This window comes from Canis lupus, chromosome 8 (assembly GCF_048164855.1).
Source record: "Canis lupus baileyi chromosome 8, mCanLup2.hap1, whole genome shotgun sequence".
Classification (NCBI taxonomy): domain Eukaryota; kingdom Metazoa; phylum Chordata; class Mammalia; order Carnivora; family Canidae; genus Canis; species Canis lupus.
In genome coordinates, this window is record NC_132845.1 from 6,750,728 (window position 1) to 6,777,976 (window position 27,249).

The window sequence follows — 27,249 nt, forward strand, 5'->3', positions numbered from 1 at the left end:
ACATATACTCCTCACCTGTGTGCCCTAGGGCATTCTGGAGTCCCCTGAAACCCATGTATTTGATTCATTAAAGAGGTTCCATTGCACAATAGAAAGTGTTCAGTGTGTTTTTGTTGAGTACATAAAAGTATACTCTCTCAGCATGGCATACACATCAGCCTCCATCACTAGGTCCTTTCCTGCCTTTTTAGCCTCTTTCCATGGCTTTCAATTTCACACTTTTATTATTTTTTTTTAGTAGGCTCCATGCTCAACATGGAACTTGAACTCAAGACCTCAGGATCAAGAGTTGCAGGCTCAACTGGTTGAGCCAGACAGTTGCCCCCTTTTTTCTTTTTTTTTTTTTTTAAGTAGGCTCCACGCCCAACTCAAAACCATGAAACGAGCTGTTTCACACTTTACATTCCAATATGGAACTGCTAGTAGTTTCTCCTATACAACAGTTGTTGCATTCTTCTGTGCCTTAGATCTGCTTGCCTCTCTTTATCCTTTAACATTTATCTTTTCCAGTAAGTTTTACTTATTCCTCCTCTTTTCCCTCTTCACCACTCATCACCTCTCACCTACCTACAGGCCCAAGTAATCATTTCTAATGTATCTATGTACCCTTAATACTTTGAGTTAAAATTAACTGTTAGGATTTCTCTCTTCCTTGGATTATGAGTACCTTAAGGACAAGGAACTTGTATCTTTAAGGCCTTTTTTATCAATTAGTGCCTGTCACTCATTAAACTTGAATGAACTACCTTTTGCCTTCCACCACCCCCTTTATACATCACTGCTTACATCTTGTCACTCCTCTGTTTAAGGGCTTTAAGAAGCTCCCCACTTTCTACTACATAAAATTTTAACTTCTTAGCATGATATAAAGAGTTCTTTGGTGGGGTGCCTGAGTGGCTGAATTGGCTAAGCCTCTGACTCTTGATTTTGGCTCAGGTCATGATCTCAGGGTTGTGAAATCGAGCCCTGTGTCCAGCTCAGCTCAGCATGGAGCCTGCTTAAGATTTTTTCCCTCTGCCCCCTCCCTCATTTGTGTGCTTGGGCTCCCTCTCAAAAATAATTTAATTAAAAAAAATAAAAAAAAAGGCTCTCTCTCAAAAAATAATTTAATTTTTAAAAAAAAGAGTTATTTGTCATTTATTTCCTCCCTTTCTTTCCAGACTCATTTCCTATCTTATCCCTTCCTTGCATACAGTTTACACGTTATGGAGCTCTGCTGCTTTGGAATTACAACTGCTATGTAACCTTACATTTATCTCAGTGTCATTTGCAAATGTTACTCTGCCTGGAATACACATTCCTTCTTTATCCCCAAAGAATTCCTTTTCCTTTTTGAGACTTGATTTGATCATCACCTTCAGGAAGCTTTTCCTGACACCCTAAAGCTAAACTAGTTTTGCAAGATCATTGTGTAAGACCTTAGTACTTAGATATATAATTACAGTATAGTTAGTATTCATCTCCACTGTTGTGGAATTCTTGAAGGTAGGATGTCTTTTAGCTTTTTTTCCATCTGCTGGTTCATAACCTGGTACATAGTAGATACTAAATAAACTTATGAATGATTTTTACTTAGTTGAAGATAGCTGACATTTTAATTGCTATGGTTTATTGATATCCTACATCTAGTTTTATTTATTTATTTTTAAGATTTTATTTATTTGAGAAAGAGAGACAGAACATGAGCAGTGAGGAGGAGGCAGAGGGAGAGGGAGAAGCAGATTCCCCAGTGAGCAGGAAAGCCCAACGAGGATGTGAGGCTGGACCCCAGGATCATGGTCTGTGCCAAAGGCAGACACTTAACCGACTGAGCCACCCAAGTGCCCCCTACATCTAGTTTTATATATTTAATGTTTCTACATTTAAACAGTTTATTTGATTCTCTGAGAACATTTTATTTTTAGATACTTAAAAATATTTAAAATACTGGCTTAAAAAATAAAACACATTCCTGGTTCTAAACATTCATAATTTAGTAATAAAATTTAAATTATTTGTATTGTTTCCATATATTTAAGGCTTACTGTGTAACAGAACCTGGAGCTGGCTCTGATGTAGCTGGTATAAAGACCAAAGCAGAAAAGAAAGGAGATGAGTATATTATTAATGGTCAGAAGATGTGGATAACCAATGGAGGAAAAGCTAATTGGTATGTTGTTTAAAACATCTCTGTGTCGTGCTTGTTAATTATTTCATCTCCTTCTCTCCTTTGTTAAAGCACCAGACTTAAGGTAAGTTCTATTCATGGAACTGGAATGTGCATGAGAGATCATAAATAGTTATTTTTAGAAACTTATTAAGCTCTGAATTATTTCTTCAGACTGAATCTTCAGAAGTCTAATTTGTAAAAGAAAATAGAACAAAAACACTTGCTGTGGTTGAATGTGATTAGGAAAGCCAGAGCTCCACTACTTGGCTCACTGTCTCTGCTGTCTATATCCTCAGACCAGCACCTGCTTAGAACTGTTCTCCAAAGACTGAGGAAAAAGGAAAACTCTTGGTAGAGTACACTGCTCTGAGTCTAAACAATAAGCCAAGACAGTCTTAAAACTCAGATTATCTTTTAGAAAAAAGACAGAATATTATTTTAGTAAAATCTAAAGGTCCAAACCGTTAGATATAAATCCCAAAATAATGACATGAAGTTTGACAAAGGACCATAAAATAACCTTCATGAATGTAAAATATTGAAGAATCCATATATACCATCATTTGTAGAAAAAAAGATGGAGAAAATAAAAGGGATACCTGTAGATTCAGCAGTAATCAACCGGGTGACGTATTGTCTTTAAGAAGCTACTGTAATTTCTTGCTGAAATGATAATAGCACAAATGGAGGAAGAATCGTAATAGTTCTAAGACATGCATTGACAAAATGGAATAAATTCAGAAACAAGTAAGTATCCTTCATTAGAAAGAGTCTGGAGGCCTGTGAAGAGTAAAGGAATTAAGTTTGGTTATTTTGGAAGAATTTTGAAAGTTTTGAAAAAAGTCACACAGAAGAGCAGGCTTGTACCTTTGCATCAGGAAGCCAGTTCAGAATTAACGGGTCAAAGTTAGAAAAATGTAGACTATAGTTCAGCATAAGGTTAAGCTTTCCAACGACAGTGCTGTCCAACGTGTGTTAAGTTGTCATGGAAAATAATATATGTACTCATCATATAAGTAATAAGGACTGTCTGGTGATTGGATGATGAACTGCATGGGCTATCTTTCATTGTCTGCAAAAATTCTGATTCCATATCCATTTGTGTGCTCTGCAGTCCAGTTTTTCTGGCAAGTAAAGTATTATTTCTGAGATTGAGCCTACCTGGAAATTGTATATTTTAAACATACCTAGCAACCCCTTTATGACTGTCTAGTATTAAGGAGGGCTAGATCATATCTTTAAGTAATAATATCAGAAAGTAAGAGAAAAATGAAGGAACTATTAAAATTTAACAAGTTGAGAGAAATCGAACAGTGCAATTAGGAGTTTTCATGATTTTAAGAACTCGTTAAGCATAACTCCACATGTAGTAAGACAAATTAGGTAACATGAAACTAGAAAACAGTTTTTACTATTTTTTTTACTATTGTCAAGTAAGATTATAGAGTGAATGACAATTTATTAGTGTTAAGAATAGAAAATAAATTGCTTAAGGAATTTTTAAAAACTCCTCCTGTATCAGGCTACTTAGAACATGGGTTCCATTTAGATGTTTTTGCATATCTCATGTTTCATTTAAAAATCTCTCTGGGAAAAATTCTGGAGTGAAAACCTAGCAAATATTCATAATAATCTAGCTATAACAAAAAAAAAAAAAAACACTAATTTTACTGCAGAAAGAGGACAGTATGTAGAATATAGGGGCCTTTGTCTCATACATTATTCCTTTCACAGGCAGCCCTAATTGTTGTCCTTTTTCAGATAACTTATCCCTTAAAGAATCCAGTTAGTTTTGGGAAAGAACAATTGTCATTTCCAATGGCACATCCTTTCCTTTTATGTTGTGTAATCTTGATACAAGGAATGTTTACTTAACAACTACTACTAACCAGCAGTTAAAGACCATATTAGTTAAGAAGTTGACCTGGGCTAAAACACTAGCTCCGCCGTATCCTAAGTATGCGACTTGGGCAAGCTCTTGAGCCTCTCCGATCGTTCATTTCCTCACCTGCAAAATGGGATAGCCATCACCATGTTTTACCTTTTGATGTCATTATCTTTGTCATCATGTCTATATTATATATATATATATATATTAGGTATTTCTTATTGGCTCGTTCTGATCCTGATCCAAAGACTCCTGCTGGTAAAGCCTTCACTGGATTTATTGTGGAAGCAGATACCCCAGGAGTGCAGATTGGAAGAAAGGTAAAGTGTATGTTTATCAGTGATTAAGGCCTCAAAAACTATTTTAAGTACACATTTCAAAATTACTGTTCCAGTTTCTGTTATTGAAAAAACATTTTATTTGTAGTAAGTATAAAAATAAAACTTTTTTTCTTTTTTAAGTTTTTATTTTAATTCCAGTTAACATACAGTGTTTTTAGTTTCAGGTGTACAATACGGTGATGCAGTACTTCCACACATCACTCTGCTCATGTGCTCATCAGGAAAAGTGCATTCCTTTTTTTTTTTAGATTTTATTTATTCATGAGAAACACAGAGAGAGAGAGAGAGAGGCAGAGACAAAGGCAGAGGGAGAAGCAGGCTCCATGCAGGGAGCCCGATGTGGGACTCGATCCCGGAACCCCAGGATCATGCCTGGAGCGACCCAGGCGTCCCAAGGACAAGTGCATTCCTTAATCCCCATCACCTCTATAACCTGTCCCTAAAAATAGAGCTATGTTTTGATGTTATCAGGTGAAATAGTCTGTTTTTTAAGTTGAAGATTTTATTGAGAATAATCCTTCTGATTCATTATTTGAAAAAGGGGCTGTTCATTCATGGTACCAGACTATAAAGAATGCTAATAACACCTGTTAATAGACTAAGGGTGGCATAACTTGACCTGGAAATGCTGATTTGAATTGAGGGATAATGAAACAGAAATCAATGAAACTGTCATTTATGTGGCCTCCCCAATAATAGAGTTTTAGATATTTCAGAAGACTTTTCCACTCTTTTTCCTTCCTCACAGTAGCCTTTCAGGTAGGATAACTGGCATTATGCCCTTTGTACTGATTAAAATAATACCCCAGATCCGATAACAAAGCTAAGAGAAAAATCTGTGCCTGGGGAAAGTATGGAAATGGTAAAGTGCCTTGAATGTGGGAAGGTGAGAAATTTTATTTAAATAAGAAAAGGTAACAAATTTGAGAATAGTTGTAATTTGAATGTGTGAAGATAATTTAGCAGTAGTATTTAAAGTAGACTAAAGAGAAGAGTTTAAAATTTAAATCAAAGAAGGAAATGAAGTCATTCTAGTGAGAGCAAAGGAAATAGGATTAAGATTATAACTGAGAATAGGAAGAGGAAACTCAATTTCACAACTGTAAAACTCTTATTTGCAAAATGAATTTTTAAAAATACCTATTAATGACCAAATGATGTCTATACTGAAGGAAAAGGAGATGGGACACCTGGGTGGCTCCGCGGTTGAGTGTCTGCCTTCCGGCTCAGGGCCTGATCCTGGAGACCCGGGATCAGGTCCCACTTCGGGCTCCCTGCATGGGCTTGTTTCTCCTTCTGCCTGTGTCTCTGCTTCTCCCTCTCTGTGGCTCTCATGAATAAATAAATAAAAATCTTTAAAAAAGAAAAATGAAGGGAAAGGAGAAATATGGAAGTTTCTTAAGAGTTACTGAAGGCTATGACTGTATTTTCTTCCTCCCAGATGGAGAATGAGACAGATTATCTGGTGAGATGTGAGATAACTAGACTAAGGGTGGCATAACCTGACCTGGAAATGCTAATTTGAATTGACAAATGTGGGCAGCCCTGGTGGCGCAGCGGTTTAGCGCCACCTTCAGCCCAGGGTGTGAAAGATTTAAAAAAAATGAATTAACAAATGTATGCAAACTTCTAAACCAGTCATGTGATTCATATGATCCTATTTTATTAAAAGCCATCAGAATCTGTTTTACTCAAGCCTCTTGAAAATGGAAGCATTTACTAGAGTATGTAAGCAGGGTTACTTCTCTTTTAGGTTATTGAGTATTAAAGGTGGAAGATATACACATTATTTCAGTGTGTTTACTGAATGTAAAAGTGAGATCCAAGTAGATTAGTTACGCAGTGTTACATACGTATAGGGAGAGTTGAGATCGTTACTAAAGTGTCCTAGGGACTTACCCAATATAGATATTAAAGGTAGACTACTTAATCAGTGAAATTCTAGTAAGGTTGGTATATATAAAAAAATATAAGTTGTAAGAATGGATATACTTCTTCCAAGCAAATTTTTTTAATTTACTTTTAAAGATCTTATTTATTTATTCATGAGAGACATAGAGATAGAGGGAGAAGCAGGCTTCCCATAGGGAGCCCGATGTGGGACTAGATCCCAGGACCCTGGGGATCACGATCTCAGCCTGAGGCAAACGCTCAACTACTGAGCCACTGAGTGCCCTTGTTTGCTTTCATTTATATTTATTCATATTTCCTTTTTAGGGATGGTTGCTAGAAAATTTAGGGCCAAATTTATGGCCATTTCTAGAAAATATGAAGGACCTAAAAGCTTATACTTTTTTCAGTAGTAAACCCATTTGTGATTTTATCATGGTATTTCTAGTCTCTTTTTTCTCAATTTCTCACTTAAAAAATATTTCTGATTCAATAAATATTTATTATTGAGTTCATCCCATACACTAGGTACTATTCTGGTATTGGGGATACCATATGGATCAAAACAGACAAAAATTCCTGCCCTTGGGGAGCTTACTTTCTACTGAGAGAGACAGATAATTATATTGTATATATTTAAACTTTTTTGAATCTGTATTTGAAATATATGAGCGTTTGACAAATTTGTGAAATTTTGATATTTTTAAAATTGTTTTGTGTTTTAGAAGTCATCTGGCTTGACAGGAGTACGGGAAATATTTTTGTTTACAATAATTTAGAGCTTGAGGGTGTCTGGGTGCCTCAGTCAGTTGAGCGTCAGACTCTTGGTTTCATCTCAGGTCATGATCTCAGGGTCCATCATGATCTCAGGATTGTGGGATTGAGTCCCACCAGCTCCAAGCTCAGTGGGGAGTCTGCTGGGGATTCTCTCTCTCCCTCTCTCCCTGCTCACACAAGCACAGGCTCACTTTTTAAAATAAATCTTTAAAAAAATGTTCTAGTGTTTGGGGTGAGTCTGGGAAACAGGTTAGAGTAAAGCATTTTTGTAAACAGTGTTTTCTCATTATATTGAGTGAGGGTCTAAGGCACTAGAGTTTATTGACTTACAGACCAAAAAAAGAGATGTTGGTTTCTTTCTTGGTAAAACTATATATTCTATTGTTACCATTTCTTCGAGCCTAGAAGCAGACTATTAATATTAAACTAAGCAAATTAAAGAGTTTGCTTACAGCTCTGTGTTCCCATTTCCTCTGCTTCTCACAGTTCATTAAAAGAGATTAAAATTGTTTTCCTTAAGAAGAGTCACTGTATCTGCAACTTCCTCTCAAATAATTCAGCAAATAGTACTAATAGTTACACTCACAAATGTGACAAAATGATAATTGGTGAATTGAAGTAAAGCATATGTAGGTATTTGTTATATTACTCTTACAGCTCTTCTGTTGGTTTGAAATTTTTCAAAATAAAAAGTTGAAGGAATATAGCTACTTTGGCAATTCCTTATAAAATTAAATATGCACTTAACCACATACCCAGCACTCCTAGGTACTTATCCAAGAGAAATGAAAGACAAAGGGGTATGCACAAATGTTTATAGTGACTTTATAGAATTGCTAAAAACTGGAGTGAAAGAGGAATGTCTATCAATGGTGAATAAATAGTGGATATATGGTACACTCACATAGTGAAATACTCCTCAGCAATAAAAGAAATAAATTACTGAGTGGCAGCAACATAGGTAGATCTCAAAAGCGCTCTGCTAAGTGAAAAGTTAGACATAGAAGGCACTTACTGTTGTCATTCTACTTACATGACATTCTAGAAAAGGAAAAATTACACGGGCAGAAGTTAGATCATTGGTTGCTTCAGGTTGGGAGTAAAGGGAATTAAAAGGGGCACAAGGAAATTTGGGGGTGCTGAAATTTAAGAAAGAGTTGGTACATTACTTTGCTAGCTCCATTAAGCTGACATTCATAGTAAAAAAAGGTAGTCTTCAGACATGAAATTTGTCGTTGTAGTGTATTACGTACATGTAGACCATTAGACTAGTTTTGGATTCAAAGTTTGTGAAACATTGTTTTAGACTAGGATTTGACCAACCTTTTTCCTAAAGATCCAGATTATAAATATTTTCAGGTTTTGAGGGCCACAAAGTTACTGTCCCATAACTAATGTTCTGCTATTGTAACAAGAAAGTTGCCATAGATGATACGTAAACAAATAGGTATTGACTCTATTCTAATAAAATTTTCTTTTTACAAAACGGGCATTAGAAGCCATTGATTGTCAACCCGTTTTAGGTAATTGCAAAAAATCCTAAAACGGTTAAAGCAAAACCTCATCTTAGCTCAAAACGTGTTCCTTAACATATATTGTTTTCCTTATTAGGAACTAAATATGGGTCAGCGATGTTCAGATACAAGAGGAATTGTCTTTGAGGATGTGAAAGTGCCTAAAGAAAATGTTTTAATTGGTGAGGGAGCTGGTTTCAAAATTGCTATGGGAGCTTTTGACAAAACCAGACCTCCAGTAAGTAATATCAGTGACTTGACAATCCTTATAGGATTTTTTATTTTATTACATTGAGTAGTTTTATTTTTATTTTGACATGGAATATTTGGTATGTGTTTCTTTCTTTTTGCATGTGTGTGTGTGTGTGTATTCCCTTTTTAATATCTACTTCTTTTATTAAAGATGGAGAGATACTGTCATTATTCTTTATTTTTTAGAATTCTTCAGCTGGCTTGCTGACTGTTACAGAAATTATTTTAGCAAATACAAAAATTACTGTAGTCACTGCTAGATTTACAGAGAGGCAGTCCATACTTAATCATTCCTGCTGATATGTGCTCATTTCCTCTTCCTTTACTCATTAGGAATATTTCCCCTAAGAAGCTTTCCCTTGTTAAACGGAAGAAGTGTCTACTCTCTAGGCTATGATCCTGTGCCTCACAAATGCCTTTAATTCATAAAAAATATAAATTTAAATGTTTGTTCTCCCCCACCCCTTCTTTTGTTGCCTGAAGGAATTGGCAACAAATTCCTTCTCTTTGTATAATCCTTAACTTAGAATTTTAGGCAAATAGTCATTGTACTGTGTTTTAAAAACAGCATGAATTTATGCTTTGTAAAATGTTAAAATACTAGGTCGCAGCTGGTGCTGTGGGACTAGGACAGAGAGCTTTGGATGAAGCTACCAAATACGCCCTGGAGAGGAAGACTTTTGGAAAGCTGCTTGTAGAGGTAATTTTAAGACTGTATTTGTTATGTTCAAATCACACTCAGACTATAATCCAGAGTCTTTTTTTTTTTATAAAGATTTTTTTTATATATTCATGAGAGACACGCAGAGAGAGAGGCAGAGACACAGGCAGAGGGAGAAGCAGGCTCCATGCAGGGGGCCCGATGCGGGACTTGATCCCGAGACTCGAGGATCACGCCCTGGGCCGAAGGGAGACGCACAATCACTGAGCCCCCCAGGCATCCCTAAAATCCAGAGTCTTTACTGCGGACTTCTGTCAGCCACGCTGGCCTTTTGCTGTTTTTACCTTTTCTCCCCTGCCCCCACAATAGTCACTTCCTCATTCATTTCACTAATGAATCTCCCTTAGTCACTCAATGTAAAATAACACCTCCAACATTCTATATACTAATCCCACTTGGGTTTTTTTCCATAGTTTCTAACACCGCTCAGCATTACATCATGTATGTGTTTGGTTCTTGTCTCTCCTTACTGTCCCATTTGAATGTAAGCACCGTACAGGCTGTGAATTCCTGTTTTGGTAACCCTTATACTCCTGGCATTTAAATACGTTTCCATTGTGAACTCTTGCATCCATTCAACAAATAGTAACCGAACACCTACCTACTATATTAAAATACTAATAATCGGATGCTTTCTCTGTTCCAGACACTGCTCTCAGGGTTTTACATGTGTTAACTTATTTAATCTTCACAGTACTGTGGAGATTTATTTATTTATATTTATTGCATGTAAAACATTAGGTCTACCTAATACGTAATGGAACCAAGATTTGAACCCAGGTAGTCACTTAGAGTCTGTCTTTTTACACACTACATGTGTTATTTCCAGGAATAGAAAAGAAGTTTGGCATAGCCTCTGTACTCAGGAATCTTTAACTTTACTTTGGAAATAGGATACAAATCTTAAGACAAATATTGAGAAATACTGTAGAGCAGTGTAAGAAAAATTAGGTCCCTAAATGAGAGCTATAGACAGAAACCAAAAGGAGAAACTGTCACGGGTGGGCCAGAGACATTACAGGATTCTGAGCTATGTTAGAACAGGATTTCTCAAAGCATGGGCTAAAAAGAAACTAAATGAGACACATTGGGATTTTTTTCATCAAAATCTCACAAGAGAAACATAGGCATCTTATACCAGGTTGCCCAAGCTGTGGTGATATAAGTGCTTCTGTTTATTACCAGTGGGACTATAATTCGATATAACTTATGAACCACATTTTGGAAATATATATATCAAAAGTACCTATCTTTTGCCCCACACTGCAGTGGTTATTCTTTTTTTTTTTTTAATGCTTTATTTAAATTCAATTTGCCGGCATATAGTATAACACCCAGTGCTCATCTCGTCATGTGCCCTCCTGAATGCCCATCACCTAGTAGTTACCTCATCTACCCACCCACCTCCCCTTCTACAACTTTGTATTTGTTTCTCAGAATTAAGAGTCCCTTATGGTTTATCTTCCTCTCTAATTTTTCACCACTTAGTTCTCCCTCTTCCCTTAGAGTCCCTTTCACTATTTCTTATATTTCATATATTAAAACTATATGATAATGGTCTTTCTCCGACTGACTTATTTCACTCAGCGTAATACCCTCGAGTTCTATCCATGTTGATGTAAATGTTAGGTATTCATCTTTTCTGATGCTGAGTAATATTCCATTGTGTATATATACCACATGTTCTTTATCCGTTCATCTGTCGAAGGACATTGTGGCTCCTTCCACAAATGCCAACAGTTTGGCTATTGGACATTGCTGCTATGAACATTGGGGTGCAGGTGTCCTGTCATTTCACTACGTCTGTATCATTGGGGTAAATACCAAGTAGTACAATTGCTGGCCACAGCAACTTCTTGCAAGACACATCTGTGAAGGCAAGGGAAACAAAAGCAAAAATGAACTATTGGGGCTTCATCAAGATAAAAAGCTTCTTCCGCACAGTAAAGGAAACAGTCAACAAAACTAAAAGGCAGCCTACAGAATGGGAGAAGATATTTGCGATGACGTATCAGAAAAAGGGCCAGTATGCAGTGGTTATTCTGTACTGGTATTTCATATGTATCTTTCTGGTTTACTCCCATATGTGCAATATGACCTATCTATAGCTTGTTTCAGCATTGTGTAGAAACAACCAAATGTAGAAACAACCAAAATGTTGATCATCCATACAGTGGAATATTTTACAGCTATAAAAAAAGTATAAAGAAGTTCCTTTATACGGAACCACTATAGAAAGCATCAGATTTATTTATAAGCAAAGCAAAATGAGAACCAGCAACGTAGTAGACCACCATATATGTAAAAAAGGGAAAGACTGTAAATGTATTTGCTTATCTGTATATACAACATCTCTGAGAAGATGAAAAACAGTTAACTTGGTTACCTCCAGGAATTAAGGGGGAATTAAGTGGCATTGGGGAGGGCAGGGATGATAGAAGGAGGAAAGTTTGAGCTTCAAACTGGTGGTTCTATTACCTATTCAAAAAATAGAGTGAAAACTAAAAACAACTTGAAAGAATCATTGGCTTAAAATAATGGGCATAATCAGGCAGGAAGAAATACAGGAGGATATTACTCTCCTTGCTCCATATAGGGATTAATTATATTGGTTAATAATTGCCTCTCCTTAAGACTCAATTACCATGCTAATCTCAAGCAACTTGTCATTCTAAAGTCGAGTGTGCTTTACCATCTCTACGGTAAATATATGAAATTGAACAGCTCAGTTTTTTGTTTTATGTGACCTTTGGTACATATTAGTCTGTATATAGTCATAATTTGTGTGGTTTTTATAACGTCTTAGTCTTCAAAACCCATTTTGATGTTGCCCACAACAAATCATCTTTTTAATAATTTTAGTATTCTTGTTTCTGAATGCCTATAGGCTTTCTTTTAATGTGTATTATTTTTAAAAAGCATATGTTCCATTCCATGTTCATTGTAGAATAATTTATGATACAGTATAAGCAAAATTAAGTAATAAAACTACTACATGATCCCATTGTCCAGAGATAATTACAGTGACCATTTTGCTCTGTATTATTATTTTCTATGCATAAATTTTTCCAAAGCTATAATCACACTATATATTTGAATTTTTCACTTAGCAATGGATGGCAAACATATTTCTATCATATAACATTTTGGCCATACAACTGATAGAAGACTTACTGTCTTTTATTGAAGGTGTTTGTCTTATGTCTCCTCTTGGATGATGAACTTCTAAAGGGAGGGTAAGAAGCATCTTTTATTTAAATAGTCCTCACAGGAGCATCTGGCTGACTTAGTAGAGAATGTGACTCTTAATCTTGAGGTTGTGAGTTCAAGCCCCACGTTGGGTATAAAGTTTACTTTAAAATACATACATGTGTACATACATTTTTTAAAAAAAGAAAAGGTCTCAGCAGATACCCAGGAGGATACATAAAATTCTTATGGTATTTTTGCCAAAAATGCTTAACTTCATTCCGGCTCAGAGAAAGCATCAAATAAATCCAACTTGAGGGACATTCTACAAAAAAAATAACCACTTCCTATTCTTCAGAAGTGTCGAGGTCATGACAGATAAGGAGAAACTGAGGAATCCTAACAGCCTGTTATTTCAGTAACAGTTGAAATCTTGGATGGGATCTTTGAACAGAAAAAGGACATTAGTTGAAAACTTGGCCAAATTTGAATAAAGTCTATGGTTTAGTTGGTAATACTGTGGTAATGTCCTATTCTTGATCATTATACTATTGTTATGTAATATGTTAACATTGGAGGAAGCGGAGTATAACTTTTTAAGTCAGAATTAGTTTTAAAGTTAAAAAAAAAAAAGTTCCAGGAGAAAAACTTACTGGATAGATACCCTTAATTTTTTTCCTTTTTAATTCTAGCACCAAGGAATATCATTTTTGCTGGCTGAAATGGCAATGAAAGTTGAACTAGCTAGAATGAGTTACCAGAGAGCAGCTTGGGAAGTTGATACTGGTCGCCGAAACACCTACTTTGCCTCTATAGCAAAGGCATATGCTGCAGATATTGCAAATCAGTTAGCTACTGATGCTGTGCAGGTTTTTGGAGGCAATGGATTTAATACAGAATATCCTGTAGAAAAACTAATGAGGGATGCTAAAATCTATCAGGTAAGGTTAAAAATGATTTTTGTTGTTTTTTAGGTAAACGAATACTCATGGATGACAAATTTCTGATTATTTAGGGATTTTATGCCATTAAAAATAATAAACTATCATGGAGCACCTGGGTGGGTCAGTCAGTTAAGTGTCTGACTCTTAAAAAAAAATAATAAATAAAAAAAAGTGTCTGACTCTTGATTTCAGCTCAGATCATGGTCGTGGGATCGAGCCCCACATTGGGATTCTCTTTCTCCCTCTCCCTTTGCCCCTCCCACTAACATACTCTTAAATAAATAAAATCTTTTTTAAAAATAATGAACTATCATAGATGGCTGTAAACTGAAGTTTTTAAAACTAATTAACACTGAAGAATGTTACCTTTAAGTATATGCCTTAAGAGAGAATAGGCTAAAAGTAAATGGTACAGACATGTACATATGTGTCTGGATCACCCATCTTTGAGTCTTAACATCCTAGCTAATCGTAATCCACCCTTTGCTCTCCTGAAAGTATGTGTATCATTTAAGATAAATTATTTTTATTCTTGCTTGACAACTATTGAATTAACTGAAAGCATATTTGGGAGTAAAACAACATGAAGAGACCGTGATAAAGTGGTATTAATCATTTGATAGAAGTTCATCTGAGAAAACTATATATAACAAATTGCTAGGGTTAGAGGTTTAAACTGGAAGTAAGGGCTGGCTACTAGGAATGTTTTTAAGACTCTCCCAAAATTTTGGTAAATGACATTTTATAATTTAATCTTTAGAGAATATATTTTCATGGGCTTCACAAAATCAGGTTTCGGAATCTCTATAGATTACAGACCCCATATGTGGTTTGATTCAATTTGTTATTGCAATGGGGTTTATAGTACTGTCCAAAATATTTAGTAATCAAAGTATTTATGTACTAAAGATATTTCACCTATATGTATCCTTTTCTCTTGCAGATTTATGAAGGAACGGCACAAATTCAAAGACTTATTATAGCCCGTGAACACATTGGCAGGTATAAAAAATAAAGAGATGGCTATAGAAATGTGATTAATGCTGAATTATTAGAATACAATCTACTGTTTTAATCTTGGAAGAAGAGAAAGAGCTTTAAGATTTTTTTTCTGGTAAAACTTTAAAATAAGCACTCAAACTAAATCTATGCAGTTGATTCTAGTATCAGTTTTCCACTTTTGTTTAACTTTATGACTTACTTTTTCTCAAAAAGATTTGGTTTCATTAAAATTATGTGTTATCTTTAGTACTATTGTACTTGTATTGTATTAACCTAGAAAAGTACATTTATTTTCTTATGTTAACCACTTAAAGTAACAGAAGTTCTTTGGATTTCAGTATTTTTCCAAGGACATTTTTGAAAAGTGGGCTTATAAAAGTATTCAGAATGTTCCAAAATTTACATTGAGAAAGCATTATAGGATTTGGATGCCATTAAATAACTTATTAGTGTCTTTTTAGACTTGGTGGAATTAATTAGGGGAGTTCATTTTGCTACAATTTGGGAAGCATTCATTTTCAGTTTTGTAATAGTAAAAAATTTAATGTTCATATTCTCACCATACAATGACCAGAAGTTATTGAAAATCTTGTTTAATTCCGAATCTACATTTCACTTGCCTTATTTAGAAATAAGTTCATAAAATTTGCCTTAAAATATTTTTATATGATTCCTGGTACCTGGGTAGGCTTTGGTCTATTGTATACAATCTCATTTCACATGCATACATTATGGAAAGAAACAAATAAAATTGTTGAGTGCTTATTCATATATCTGTATTCTCTCAGGAAGTTTCATTACTTTGTGTAATAATGTATGCTTGATATATTTACTGTGTTGAAAAAAAGTCCTGTTCTGATTTTGAACTGCATAAAGTTACCCGCTCATGTTTCACCAGATGGTATTATGGGCATCTCAAAAGATATAAATATTAAATAATGTAAGAAAGTTTGTGAATTTGATGTCTCTTTGTAATAGTTAACATCAGATACTGCTAAAATATGTTATGCTACATGGTGTTGCTGACACCAACTGGGAATCTTCTATAATTCAGTCCTATTCTGATGCAAACTCCAAATAGATAGTTAGCTTCAGGGCTCAGTCCTGCCAGACTACACTCACTTCAGGTACCAGTCACAAGTCCTGGGTCCCCAGGCTATCTACATTTCTGTCTAATTGGGCTACAGATTTGGGTATTCCCATGACCCACCCTTAGATTCAATAATTTGCTAGAATGGTGCACAGAACTCAGGAGAAACACTTGACATACTTTACTGGCTTATAAAGGACACACTGAAGAACAGCCAATGGAAGAGATAGATGTATAGGGTGAGGTATAGGGGAAGACACTGAGTTTTCATACCTCCTCCCAATGCACCACCCTCCTAGTACCTCAGTGTGTTTTCCAATTTGGAAACTCCTGGACCTCTTCGTATTCAAGAGTTTTTATGGAGTGTCTTCAGCCCTTATCTCCTTCTTAGAGGTCAAGTATGGAGCTGAGAGTTTCCACCTGTATTAGTGGGCTATAGCTGCCATAGCAAAATGTTGCAGGCTGGGTGACTTAAACAGAAATTTAGTTTCTTACAGTTCTGGAGGCTAGAAGTCCAAGATCAAGGTGCTGTCTAGGTTGGTTTCTGGTGAGGTCTCTTCCTGGGTTGTAGAGTTCCAGCTTCTCACTGTGTTCTCACATGGCTCTCGTCTGTGCACATACGTAGGAAGAGAGAAAGCTCTGGTGTTTTTCTCTTCATATAAGAACACCAGTCTTATTAGATTAGGGCCCTACCTTTATGACCTCATTTAACCATAATCATCTCTCTCTCAGCCCATATCCAAATACAGTCACATGGGGAAAGATTAAGACTTCAACCACCGAATTTTGTGGGAACACCGTTCAGTCTGTAACACCACCACCTAAATACTTAGTCTTTGGTCATCAGCCCCATCCTAAATTCCCAACTAGGGGCCCCACCCCTAAGTCACCTCATTGGCATTAACTCATATCATCTCTGGAAAGGTTTGGTTATAAATAACAACAGACACTCGGAAAATTCCAGGGGTTTGAGGAGCTCAGAGCCAGGGACTGGGGACAAAGGCCAAATACATTTCTTCTTTTGCTACATTTAAGAAGATGAAAACCTAGGGGCACCTGGGTGGCTCAGTCAGGAATCTGCCTTCAGCTCAGGTCCTGAAATTGAGCCCTGCGTCAGGTTCCCTGCTCAGCTGGGAGCCTGCTTCTCCCTCTGTCTGCCTGTCATCCCTCCTGCTCATGCTCTCTCTCTCTTTTCTGTCAAATAAATAAAATCTTAAAACAAAAAATCTAATCTTTTACAAAATATATTTAAAAGACTTCCTTTTCGTGCTTAATTATGAAATTGTACTTTAATGGCACAGCTAGAGATCGGTAAGGAGTTTTAGAGACTTCCTAATTAAATTGAGTATCACAAAAAAAAATTAAAAAAAAAAAAGATAAATTGAGTATCACACAGATGGGAGTTTAGATGCTGGAGGAGAATGGAGACCCGAAATTTGCCTCGTCCCTCGAACACTGCTAGGTAAGTATCCGATCGTTCTAAACACCCAAGTAATGAGGACCAAGAGAGCAAACTGCACATCCACACATAGAAAAATGGCCACCTCATGGAAGGCAGGAGCTGCAGAGTTGATTTGCGGGAGAAAAGAACTGGAGGGGAAGGAGCCCTAATCACGGAAAGAGTGAAAGCAGCACATAGGGAACTGCATGAGAAAAACTCTTCCCCAAAACCACTGACTGGGAAAATGAGAGAGGCTGGCTATTGCAAGTTTTTAAAGAAGCAGAGCTCAAAGTCTGAAGTTTTAGAAGTCTAGGCCATCGCCAGCATCGTCCCTGGTGGGCTGAGTGGTGCTCTGGTGAGGAGGGAAGGTGCAGACCTGGGAGTGGGCAACGTGGCCCGAGGATCCCCGGGTTGCACAGGGAGAAACAGTTCCCCTTCTTGGAGTGGCACAGCCTCTCGGGGGACAAAAAACTGGTGGCGCCAATGTGTTGCCCTATTCACTAGCACAGGAACAAAAACCCTGGCTGGGGACAGCAAACCTTGGTGCTGGCTTTTTGCTGTGAATTACCATAAACTCTGAGCTGCCATATGGTCATGCCGCTGTTTTCCAAGACAAGCCAGCACCAGCCACAGTGCACTGCGGCCCTCCGCCAGAGGACCACGGTGGGCCCACACCACCCAAAATTTGGAGTTTTGAAAGCCAGCTGCACACTTGAGATAAAACATAGGACTACTGTGCCACCTATCAGCTTGGACACAGGTTGAAGGCAGGGATTTGGTGGAAGCTGGGGGGACACAAGTGATTATTTGCTCTTCTGTGAGGGATTCCCGAAGGTAGAAGGCACAGACTCTGGGGAAGAGTGCCTACCCCACCCTCTCATCCCCACTCATCAGCACCGACCAACTTCAATGAGCAACACAGCACCCCGCAGTGGAGGCTGGAGCCACTCACACCAAGCCCTGCTCCCCTGCATCCTGCAGGTGCATCTCCCCTAAAACAAGTCTACCTGACAATTGGCCATGCAGGCCCCTGCCCTAGGAGACCAGCACAAACCCCTCATGTGTACAAGTCTACTGATGATCATAGAATGCTGCATAGCTTCAGCTAGGTCTAGGAGAAATAGGATCTAGCTTTTGCAGAGGACCGACCTGAGGGGAGGAACAACCAAAACACAATAGCCTAGCACACATTCTTAAACACAAAAACAGTGACCTAAAAAAAAAAAAAAAAAAAAGACACAGGAATTCACTCCAAAAGATAGAACAGAAAGAAGTCACAGCTAGAGATTTAATCAATACAGATAGAAGTAAGGTGCCTGAACCAGAATTTAAAACAACAATTTCAAGGGTACTAGCAGGGCTTGAGGAAAGCAAGATGCTAGAGAATCCCTTAATGCAGAGATAAAAGAATTAAAAAATAGACTGAAACAAAAAGTTCTATAATCAGCATGCATAACCAACTGGAGGCAATGACAAGGATGAATGAATTAGTAATATAGAAGATAAAATTATGGAAAATAATGAAGCCAAAAAGAAGAGGGAAAGAAAGGTATTGGATCACAAATGTTGACTTAGGAAACTCAGCAACTTCTTAAAGCATAACATTCCTATCATAGGGGTCCCAGAAGAAGGAGAGAGAGAAAATGGGCCAAAAGATTTATTTGAGCAAGTTATAGTTGAAAACTTCCCCAATATGGGGAAGGAAACAGATATCCAAGAAGCAGAGAGAGCTCCATTAAGTGCAACAAAAGGCAGCCATCACTGAGACATATAGACAGCTTCACACAATGCATAGACGAGGAAACAATCCTGAAAGCAGAAAGGGAAAAGAAACCCCTAACCTTCAAGGGAAGACAGAGTAGGCACACAGCAGATCTGTCCACAGAACTTGGCAGGCCAGAAGAGAATGGCAGGATGTATTCAAAGTGCTGAATGGAAAAAAATTATGCAGTCAATAATACTTTATCCAGCAAGGCTGTCATTCAGAATAGAAAGATAAATAGTTTCCCAGACAGACAAAAACTAGAGAAGTTCATGACCACTAAACCAGCCCTGCAAGAAATATTAAAAGGGACTCTTTGAGGAAAAAAGACTAAAAGTAACAAAGATAAGAAAGGAACAGAGAACACCACCAGAAACCCCAACTTTATAGGTAGCACAATGGCACTAAACTCCTATCAATCAATAATCACTCTGAATATAAGTTGACTAAATGCTTCAAATAGGATATCACAAGATAAAAAAAACAAGACCCATCTAAATGCAGCCTACAACAGACTCATTTTAGACCGAAAGACACCTGCAGATTGAAAGTAAGCAGATGGAGAAACATTTATCATGTAAATGGACATCAAAAGAAAGCTAGAGCAGCCATATTTAAATTAGAAAAACTAGATTTTATTTTTTTTTTATTTTTTTTATTCATGAGAGACAGACAGAGGCAGAGACACAGGCAGAGGGAGAAGCAGGCTCCATGCAGGGAGCCCGATGTGGGACTCGATCCTGGGACTCCAGGATCACGCCCTGGGCTGAAAGCAGGCACTAGACCACCAAGCCACCCAGGGATCCCCGACAAACTAGATTTTAAACCAAAGACTATAACAAGCAATGCAGACGGACACTATATCATAATGAGTCAATATATCAAAAAGATCTAACAATTGTAAAGAGGCACCCAACTTGGGAGCACCCAATTATATAAATATATTGTCTATTATCGATCTAGATAGATGATAGATATCTAGATAATAGACAATAACAAAAAAACTCATTGATAATACATTAATAGTAGGGGACTTTCACACCCCACTTATAGCAATAGACAGATCTTCTAGGCAAAAACATCAAAAAGGAAACAATGGCTTTGAATGACACACTGGACCAGAAGGACTTAAGGTAATGTGTACATAGAACATTTCATCCTAAAGCAACAGAATACACATTCTTTCCAAGTGCATATGGGACATTCTCCAGAATAGATCACGTGCTAGATCACAAATCAGCCTTCAACAACTACAAAAGGATTGAGGTCATACCCTGCATATTTTCAGACCACAACACTATGAAACTTGAAGTCAACCACAGGAAATAACTTGGAAAGACCACAAATACATGGAGGTTAAAAAGATCCTACTAAAGAATGAATAGGTCAACCAGGAAATTAAAGAAGAAATTTAAAAATACATGGAAGCAAACGAAAATGAAAACACGACGGTTCAAAACCTTTGGTATGCAGCAAAGGCAGTTCTAGGAGGGAAGTACATTGTGATATAAAGCCTACCTCAAGAAACAAGAAAAGTCTCAAATATACAACCTAACCTTACACCCAAACAACACCCAAAAAACAAGTAATCCAGTTAAAAATGGGGAGAACACGAACAGACATTTCTCCAAAGACATCCAGATGGCTAACAGACACATGGAAAGATGCTCAACATCGCTTATCAGGGAAGTGCAAATATACCACTAGGAGATACCGCCGCACGCCTGTCAGAATGGCTAAACTTAGCGACACAAGAAATAACAAATGCTGGCAAGGATGCAGAGAAAGGGGAACCCTCTTGCACTGTGGGTGGGATGCACACTGGGGCAGCCACTCAGGAGAACAGCAAGGAGGTTCCTCAACAAGTTAAAAATAGAGCCACCCTATGACCCAGCAATTACATTACTAGTTATTTACCTAAGGATGCAAAAATAGAGATTCAAGGGGTGCCGGGTGGCTCAGTCGGTTAGGCATCTGCCTTTGGCTTATGTTGGGATTCCGGGGTCCTGGGATTGAGCCCTGCATGGGATCCCTGCTTAGCTGGGAGTCTATTTCTCCCTCTCCCTCTGCTGCTCTCCCTCCTCATTCTCTCAAATAAATAAAAAAAAAATCTTTAAAAAAAAATAGAGATTCAAAGGGCTACATTCACCCTGGTATTTATAGCAGCATTATTAACAATAGCCAAACTATGAAATGAGCCCAACTGTCCATTGACAGTGAGTGGATAAGAAGGTGGTGGGGACACACACACACACACACACACACACACACATACATGTATAGATATATATATACACAGACAATATGGACAATATACTATACACACACATAATGGAATATTACTTTGCCATCAAAAAAGAATGAAATCTTGCCATTTGCAAGGATGTAGTTGGAGTTAGAGTATATTACACTAAGCAAAATAAGTCAGAGACAGACAACCATACGATTTCATTCATATGTGGAATTTAAGGAACGAACCAGATGAACCTATCGTAAAAGAAAAAAAGACAGTGGGAGTAAACCATAAGAGACTCTTCATGATAGACAACAAACTGAAGGTTGTTGGAGGGAAATGGATGGGGGGTGAGTTAAATGGATGATGGGTATTAAGAGGGGCACTTGTTATGATGAGCACTGGGTGTTGTATGTAAGTGATGAACCACTAAATTCTATTCCTAAAACCACTATTACACTATATATTAACTAATTAGAATTTAAATGAAAATTCAAAAAGAGAAACAAAGTATTACACAGAAATTATAAGTAAAATAGAATATATTCAAAATGCAGATTTGGACTTACAATACATAACTCCAAAAATTTACATACAAGTTTTAAACATAAGGCCTCCAGACATATAAATGTATTCCAAAGCTATATGATGATGAAGATATTTATTAAGATACCCTTGATTATAAGTATTAAGCAATTATGTAATAACTATCAAGACTTTTTAGTCACAAATGAACTTAAGCTACTTTATGAAAAGAGCGAGCAAATGTATTTTAAGTGTTTTGAAGTCCTCATGGGTCCTAAGGATAGGAATGGAGTCAGTTTTAGGAAGGATCTAGGATCCAAATAGTCCTTAAAAATTCATGAAATACTGTTTTTCTACCTTTCAATTCTACTTCTGTCATGTTTCATTTTTTTCTCATCCTGTACCCTAGCTCTCTCTGCTTCTTTGATCCAGTGATAGACTAAGAATGAATATTTATATATTTGATTTCTTGCCACTTATATAAACTGACTGGCTAGGGTCATTACGGCCAGCCTGGGGAGAGTCCTAGACTACAAACAATTTAGTTACTACAAACAATTCTTAGTTACCTACATTTGAATTGATGTTTTATAACATAGCTGGTATGTTTCTGGAAATTTTAGTAAATATTTAAGCAATATGCCACAGTCATCAATTTGTATAAAGGGAGAAAGGATTGTTCCCACCCTCCTCCAGATTTAAAAATGGCTGTTTAGGGTGGCTCAGTTGGTTAAGCATCTACCTTTGGCTCAGGTCATGATCCTAGGGTTCTGGGATTGAGCCCTGCATCCAGCCCTGCATCCGGCTTCCTGCTTGGCGGGGAGCCTGCTTCTCCCTCTCCCTCTGCCTGCCACTCCCCCTGCTTGTGTGTGCTCTCTATCTCTCACTCTGCCAAATAAATAAATAAAATCTTTTTTTAAAAAAAAAAATGGTTCTTTATATGGCCTCTAGAATGAAGTCCATTAATTCGAATGCATTACCCATGATGAAAATACTACAAAAGGTCTTTGGAGACTGTAGATTAAATCCTACAGGAAACAACTTTAAAAATGTGTTAAAGATTTCATTTAACTCATTAATGAAGAAGGGAACTCATTAAGATGTCAAAACTGATATAAGGGAGAATTTGAAAAACACATATAGGCAGTTTGAAATTCTTAAAAAGAATTTGCTAAGAGATATAAAACTAATAACTTTCAGAGCAAAAAAAAAAAATCTAAAGGGCTCATCTTTTCCATGGAGCACAGGAATCAGCTATAGTTCATTATTCATTTGCATTACCATCCATTGTCTATAATTTAACTTCTAACTTTACAGAGTTGTAAAACAGCCTAGCCTCTAGGAAGACAATCACAGGTATATACCCCTTCAGATAATACCCTCAGGATCCATTAAATAATACCTCGCTCTCCACTAAAAGGACGCTCAGTCATTCCTTTTATCCATTTCCAAGTTCTTGACAGCCTCTTCCTTGTTATTATAAATAACCTGCTGAGATTATTCTTGATACAAAAATATAGGTTTCATTAGGTTTGGGCAGATTACTGCCACAGTGTTAATTAACCATGTAAGCCTCCTTGAATTTACTTTGCAAATCCAGAGACATACTGTGCTGAACGATTACTAAAGCTGCAGGATTAACCTCTGTCTGTAAGTTTTCATAAGGACACTCAAATCAGACTTTTAAAAGCCTCTATAATTTGGTATCTCAAGGCTGTGGAACCAAACCCAAGAAACTCTGCACCAAAGTTCTCTGGTAGTACATAAGAATTTGGGTGAATTTCTCTTCTCAGCATCTCCAAAATTTACCAAGTTTCCTGGCTTGCCTAAAAGGGCTCTTTCCTTACTTCCTATAAAACTGGAACCCTGTATCATTCCAGTTTTACCAGGACAACGTTGTAAGCATTGACTCAACATACACAGTCAACTTGTTTTTTAAAAAATGTGCTTATCAAATCTGATTAGATGAGAATTATCCTCAAATATGACACACCAGGTATCGCCTTGGTTACACAATTGATTTGTTCAATTATATCCTGTTAAACCTGAGTACAGATTCATTTTGAATGTTGCCATAGAATGTAAGGAAATCCAGAAAATGTTTCTCAGTTCTAGGGACTCCGTGAGAATCAGACACCATTTTAGACTTCCAGTTTACAAAAGCACAGCCCACTAAATTGAAGAGAGCCTAAAAAATTGAAAAGGGCTTCCTCATATAGTCACAGAAACAGAACATTACAACTACATGAACAACATTCTAGGGACGCCTGGGTGGCTCAGTGGTTGAGCGTCTGCCTTAGGCTCAGGGTGTGGGCCCCCCACCCCCACCCCGGGATCAAGTCCCACATCAGGCTCCTTGCATGGAGCCTGCTTCTCCCTCTGCCTGTGTCTCTGCCTCTCTCTCTCTGTGTCTTATGAATAAATAAATAAAGTCTTACAAAAAAAAAAAAAAAAACCAACCACTATTCTAAATAAGTAACCGTGATTAAATTCCCCTCATTGGCTCATCCAGTTCTCTGTAATTGTTCAGCTGGATCTTGAATCAGTAAACTGCTTTCAAGAAGCTTCCCTTCTGAGTCAGGAGGGGAGGGGAGGTGGGACTCCCAGCAGGTGGTACATGGGGGCCGACGTGCAAAAGCTGGTGGAAAGACTAGAGAGGGCAGTGGGCCCTGGAGCCACTGACCCGAGCCTGTGCCACGCCTGTGGGATGGAGACAGCGTCCAAAGCAGGAGCAGCTCCATGTGTGCAAGCATTTGACGCACCCCCTGCCGGTCCTGTGGCAGAGTGCCCCGAGGTCAGTACAGGGACCGGGGGGTGTGCAGGAACAAGCGGACGTGGCCCACACAGCTCTGAGGTTGGGGCGAGCCCTCTTGGTCCCAGCCTCTCGGTGTGCGCAGCCGGCAGGCAGTAGGCTTTCCGACTTGGTGCCCATCTCAGAGCAGATCCAAGAAGCGATAACCTTCCGGGGCAAGAACCGAGGCAGCAGGTTGTTCAGTCACCTGTCAGCTGTCGGCGAGAGTATCCAGGCCCTGGGGTGGGTGGCTATGGCTCCCAAGCCTGGGCCCTGTGTGAAAGAAATGAAGGTGCTGCCCTGTTTCACGCAGACCGAGTCCCCAAGGAGTACAGAGACGTCGGGCAGAAGCATGTGGATTGGGTCAAAGCTTACTTGAGTTTATGGACAGAGCTACAGGCTTCCAGTAAGGAGTTCCACACCACCGGACTGGCCTGGGGCCAAACGGGGCCTGTGGCACAAGAATTGAGTGGATCGCCATCGGGCCCCTCTGCTGGATTGGGTCCCCCTCGTCCCCCACCAGGCCCCCCCACAGCAGTCCCCACCAGTGCAGGCTCAGATGAGTCTGCTTCCCACTCAGCACTGTTTGCACAGATTAATCAGGGGGAGACATCACGCGTGCCCCGAAACGTGTATCTGATGACATGAAGACTCACAAGAACCCCACCCTGAAGGCCCAGAGTGGCCCAGTACGAAGCGGCCCCAGACCCTTGCCTGCACCTAAACCAGGAGTCAGCCCATCCCCCAAGCCAACCACAAAGAGGGAGCCAGCTGTACTTGAGCTGGAGGGCAAGAAGTGGGGAGTGGAAAATCAGGGAAATGTTTCCAACCTGGTGATTGATGACACAGAGCTGAAGCAGGTGGCTTGCACATACAAATGTGTCAACACAACATTGCAAATCAAGGGCAAAATAAACTCCATTACGGTAGATAGCTGTAAGAAACTCGGTCTGGTGTTCGATGACGTGGTGGGCATCGTGGAGATAATCAATAGGAGGGATGTCAAAGTTCAGGTAATGGGTAAAGTGCCAACCATTTCCATCAACAAAACACATGGCTGCCATGTTGACCTGAGCAAGAATTCCCTGGATTAAAAAAAAAAAAAAAAAAGAATTCCCTGGATTGCGAGATAGTCAGCGCCAAATCTGAGATGAATGTCCTCATTCCTACCGAAGGCGGTGACTGTAATGAATTCCCAGGACCCTATGGAATGGGGAGAAGTTGGTCACCACAGTGACAGAAATTGCTGGATAAGCGAAGCGCCGCTGGGTTCTTTGTCCTCCCCCTCACACCATGGGATAAATCTGCATCAGGATGGTTCTTTTCTAGATTTCCTTTACCTTTCTTCTCTTAAACTGCTTCTCTGCTCCGAGAAGCCCAGCTACCTGCCTTCACTGAGATTTGGGGCAGGAGAGCAGGTCAGCTGATCTTCTGTAGGAAGGTACGGCTTTTCCCTATCACCCCAACCACACCGCCAGTCCATTCTTAGGGAACCACACCCCAGGACCAGTGTGTTTTAGCTTTCAGCCTTTGGGGGTTATTTGACCAACAAATAGTCTTTCCGAAAGAATAAAGCAGTCCCCAGGGATTAACACATCAGAATGTTCACGCAAGTTCATCTTTTTCTAACACTGAGCATGAAGGTCGCAGAGGCTGGTGTGATTCTAGCCAGTTCTTCTAACCAAACTAATTTTTCACGGCTGACCAGTGAGGCAGGGGTTGCCCTGGAGCAAAGGCTGAAGCTTGGCCATCTAGCATTCCCAGCAACATTGTTTCCTCTAAGCATTCCTTTTCATCTGCATTCCATCCTGCGTGGGCCTGAGTCTTGGCCCCTTCCTTTCACTGGGGTCCCTGCCCAGCACCTTCCTATAGAGACAACTTAGACAAGAAAAAAAAAAAAAAAAAGAGGAAAACACACCATTCCGAGGAATCTGGAATTCCTTCCTCCTTCCATGCTAGGTGCCTGTCCACCTTCATTGCCTCCTTTGCCCTGTCATGCTCAACTGCTTTGGGTTTCTGTCCAGGCACCTGATCAAAGGACTAAAGTCTCCACCGCAACCTGGTTTTAGGTCTTATGTAAGAATCTTGCACAGCACTGCTGATGTAAATTAGTTTTTCTCTCTAAGACACTTCCCAAAATATGCAATTTTTTTGGTGGGAAGAGAGATTGTCCTGTTGACTTCTACCCATTTCCTGAGGTCTGTGGAAATAAACCTTTATGTACTTAAAGTTATACAGAAAATAGAAAAAAATTAATACCAAAAAGAAGAAGAAGAAGAAGGAGAAGAAGGAGAAGGAGAAGGAGAAGGAGAAGAAGAAGAAGAAGAAGAAGAAGAAGAAGAAGAAGAAGAAAGAGAAGAAGAAAGAGAAGAAGAAGAAAGAAGAAGAAAGAAGAAGAAAGAAGAAGAAGAGGAAGAAGAAGAAGAAGAAGAAGAAGAAGAAGAAGAAGAAGAAGAAGAAGAAGAAGAAAGAAGAAGAAGAAGAAGAAGAAGAAGAAGAAGAAGAAGAAGAAGAAGAAGAAGCAGCTTCTCTTCCAGACTAAATAGTTCTGGAAATCCTGACTTAGTATAATGGTGTGCTGAGAAATTTGTCTAAGTTATGTCCACTTGGAAGTCTGTACCCAAAAGTACAGACTACTGAAGTATCTATCAATAGTTCAAAGTATCTGATCCTGCCCCTGAGACTTTGAGACTATCCCTGAAAGCACAAGCTTTGGCCTGTAGCTTAGAGTAGAGCCTTC

General features: G+C 38.5%; 1 protein-coding gene and 1 pseudogene across 2 annotated transcripts in view; both read left to right on the top strand.

Moving 5' to 3' along the window:
* The window catches only part of ACADM (acyl-CoA dehydrogenase medium chain), a 30,451-nt gene extending 14,827 nt beyond the window's left edge, over positions 1 to 15,624 (top strand). For both annotated transcript variants that reach the window (XM_072834089.1, XM_072834090.1), the window contains exons 7-12: positions 2,019 to 2,149; positions 4,249 to 4,357; positions 8,657 to 8,797; positions 9,416 to 9,511; positions 13,414 to 13,662; positions 14,609 to 15,624. In XM_072834089.1, the coding sequence (XP_072690190.1) occupies positions 2,019 to 2,149; positions 4,249 to 4,357; positions 8,657 to 8,797; positions 9,416 to 9,511; positions 13,414 to 13,662; positions 14,609 to 14,680 (798 nt within the window). In that variant the 3' untranslated portion in view covers positions 14,681 to 15,624. The remainder of the gene's footprint in view (positions 1 to 2,018; positions 2,150 to 4,248; positions 4,358 to 8,656; positions 8,798 to 9,415; positions 9,512 to 13,413; positions 13,663 to 14,608) is intronic.
* An 8,711-nt stretch (positions 15,625 to 24,335) lies between these two features.
* On the top strand, positions 24,336 to 25,797 carry LOC140637734 (adenylyl cyclase-associated protein 1-like; annotated as a pseudogene).
* The last annotated feature ends 1,452 nt before the right edge of the window (positions 25,798 to 27,249 follow it).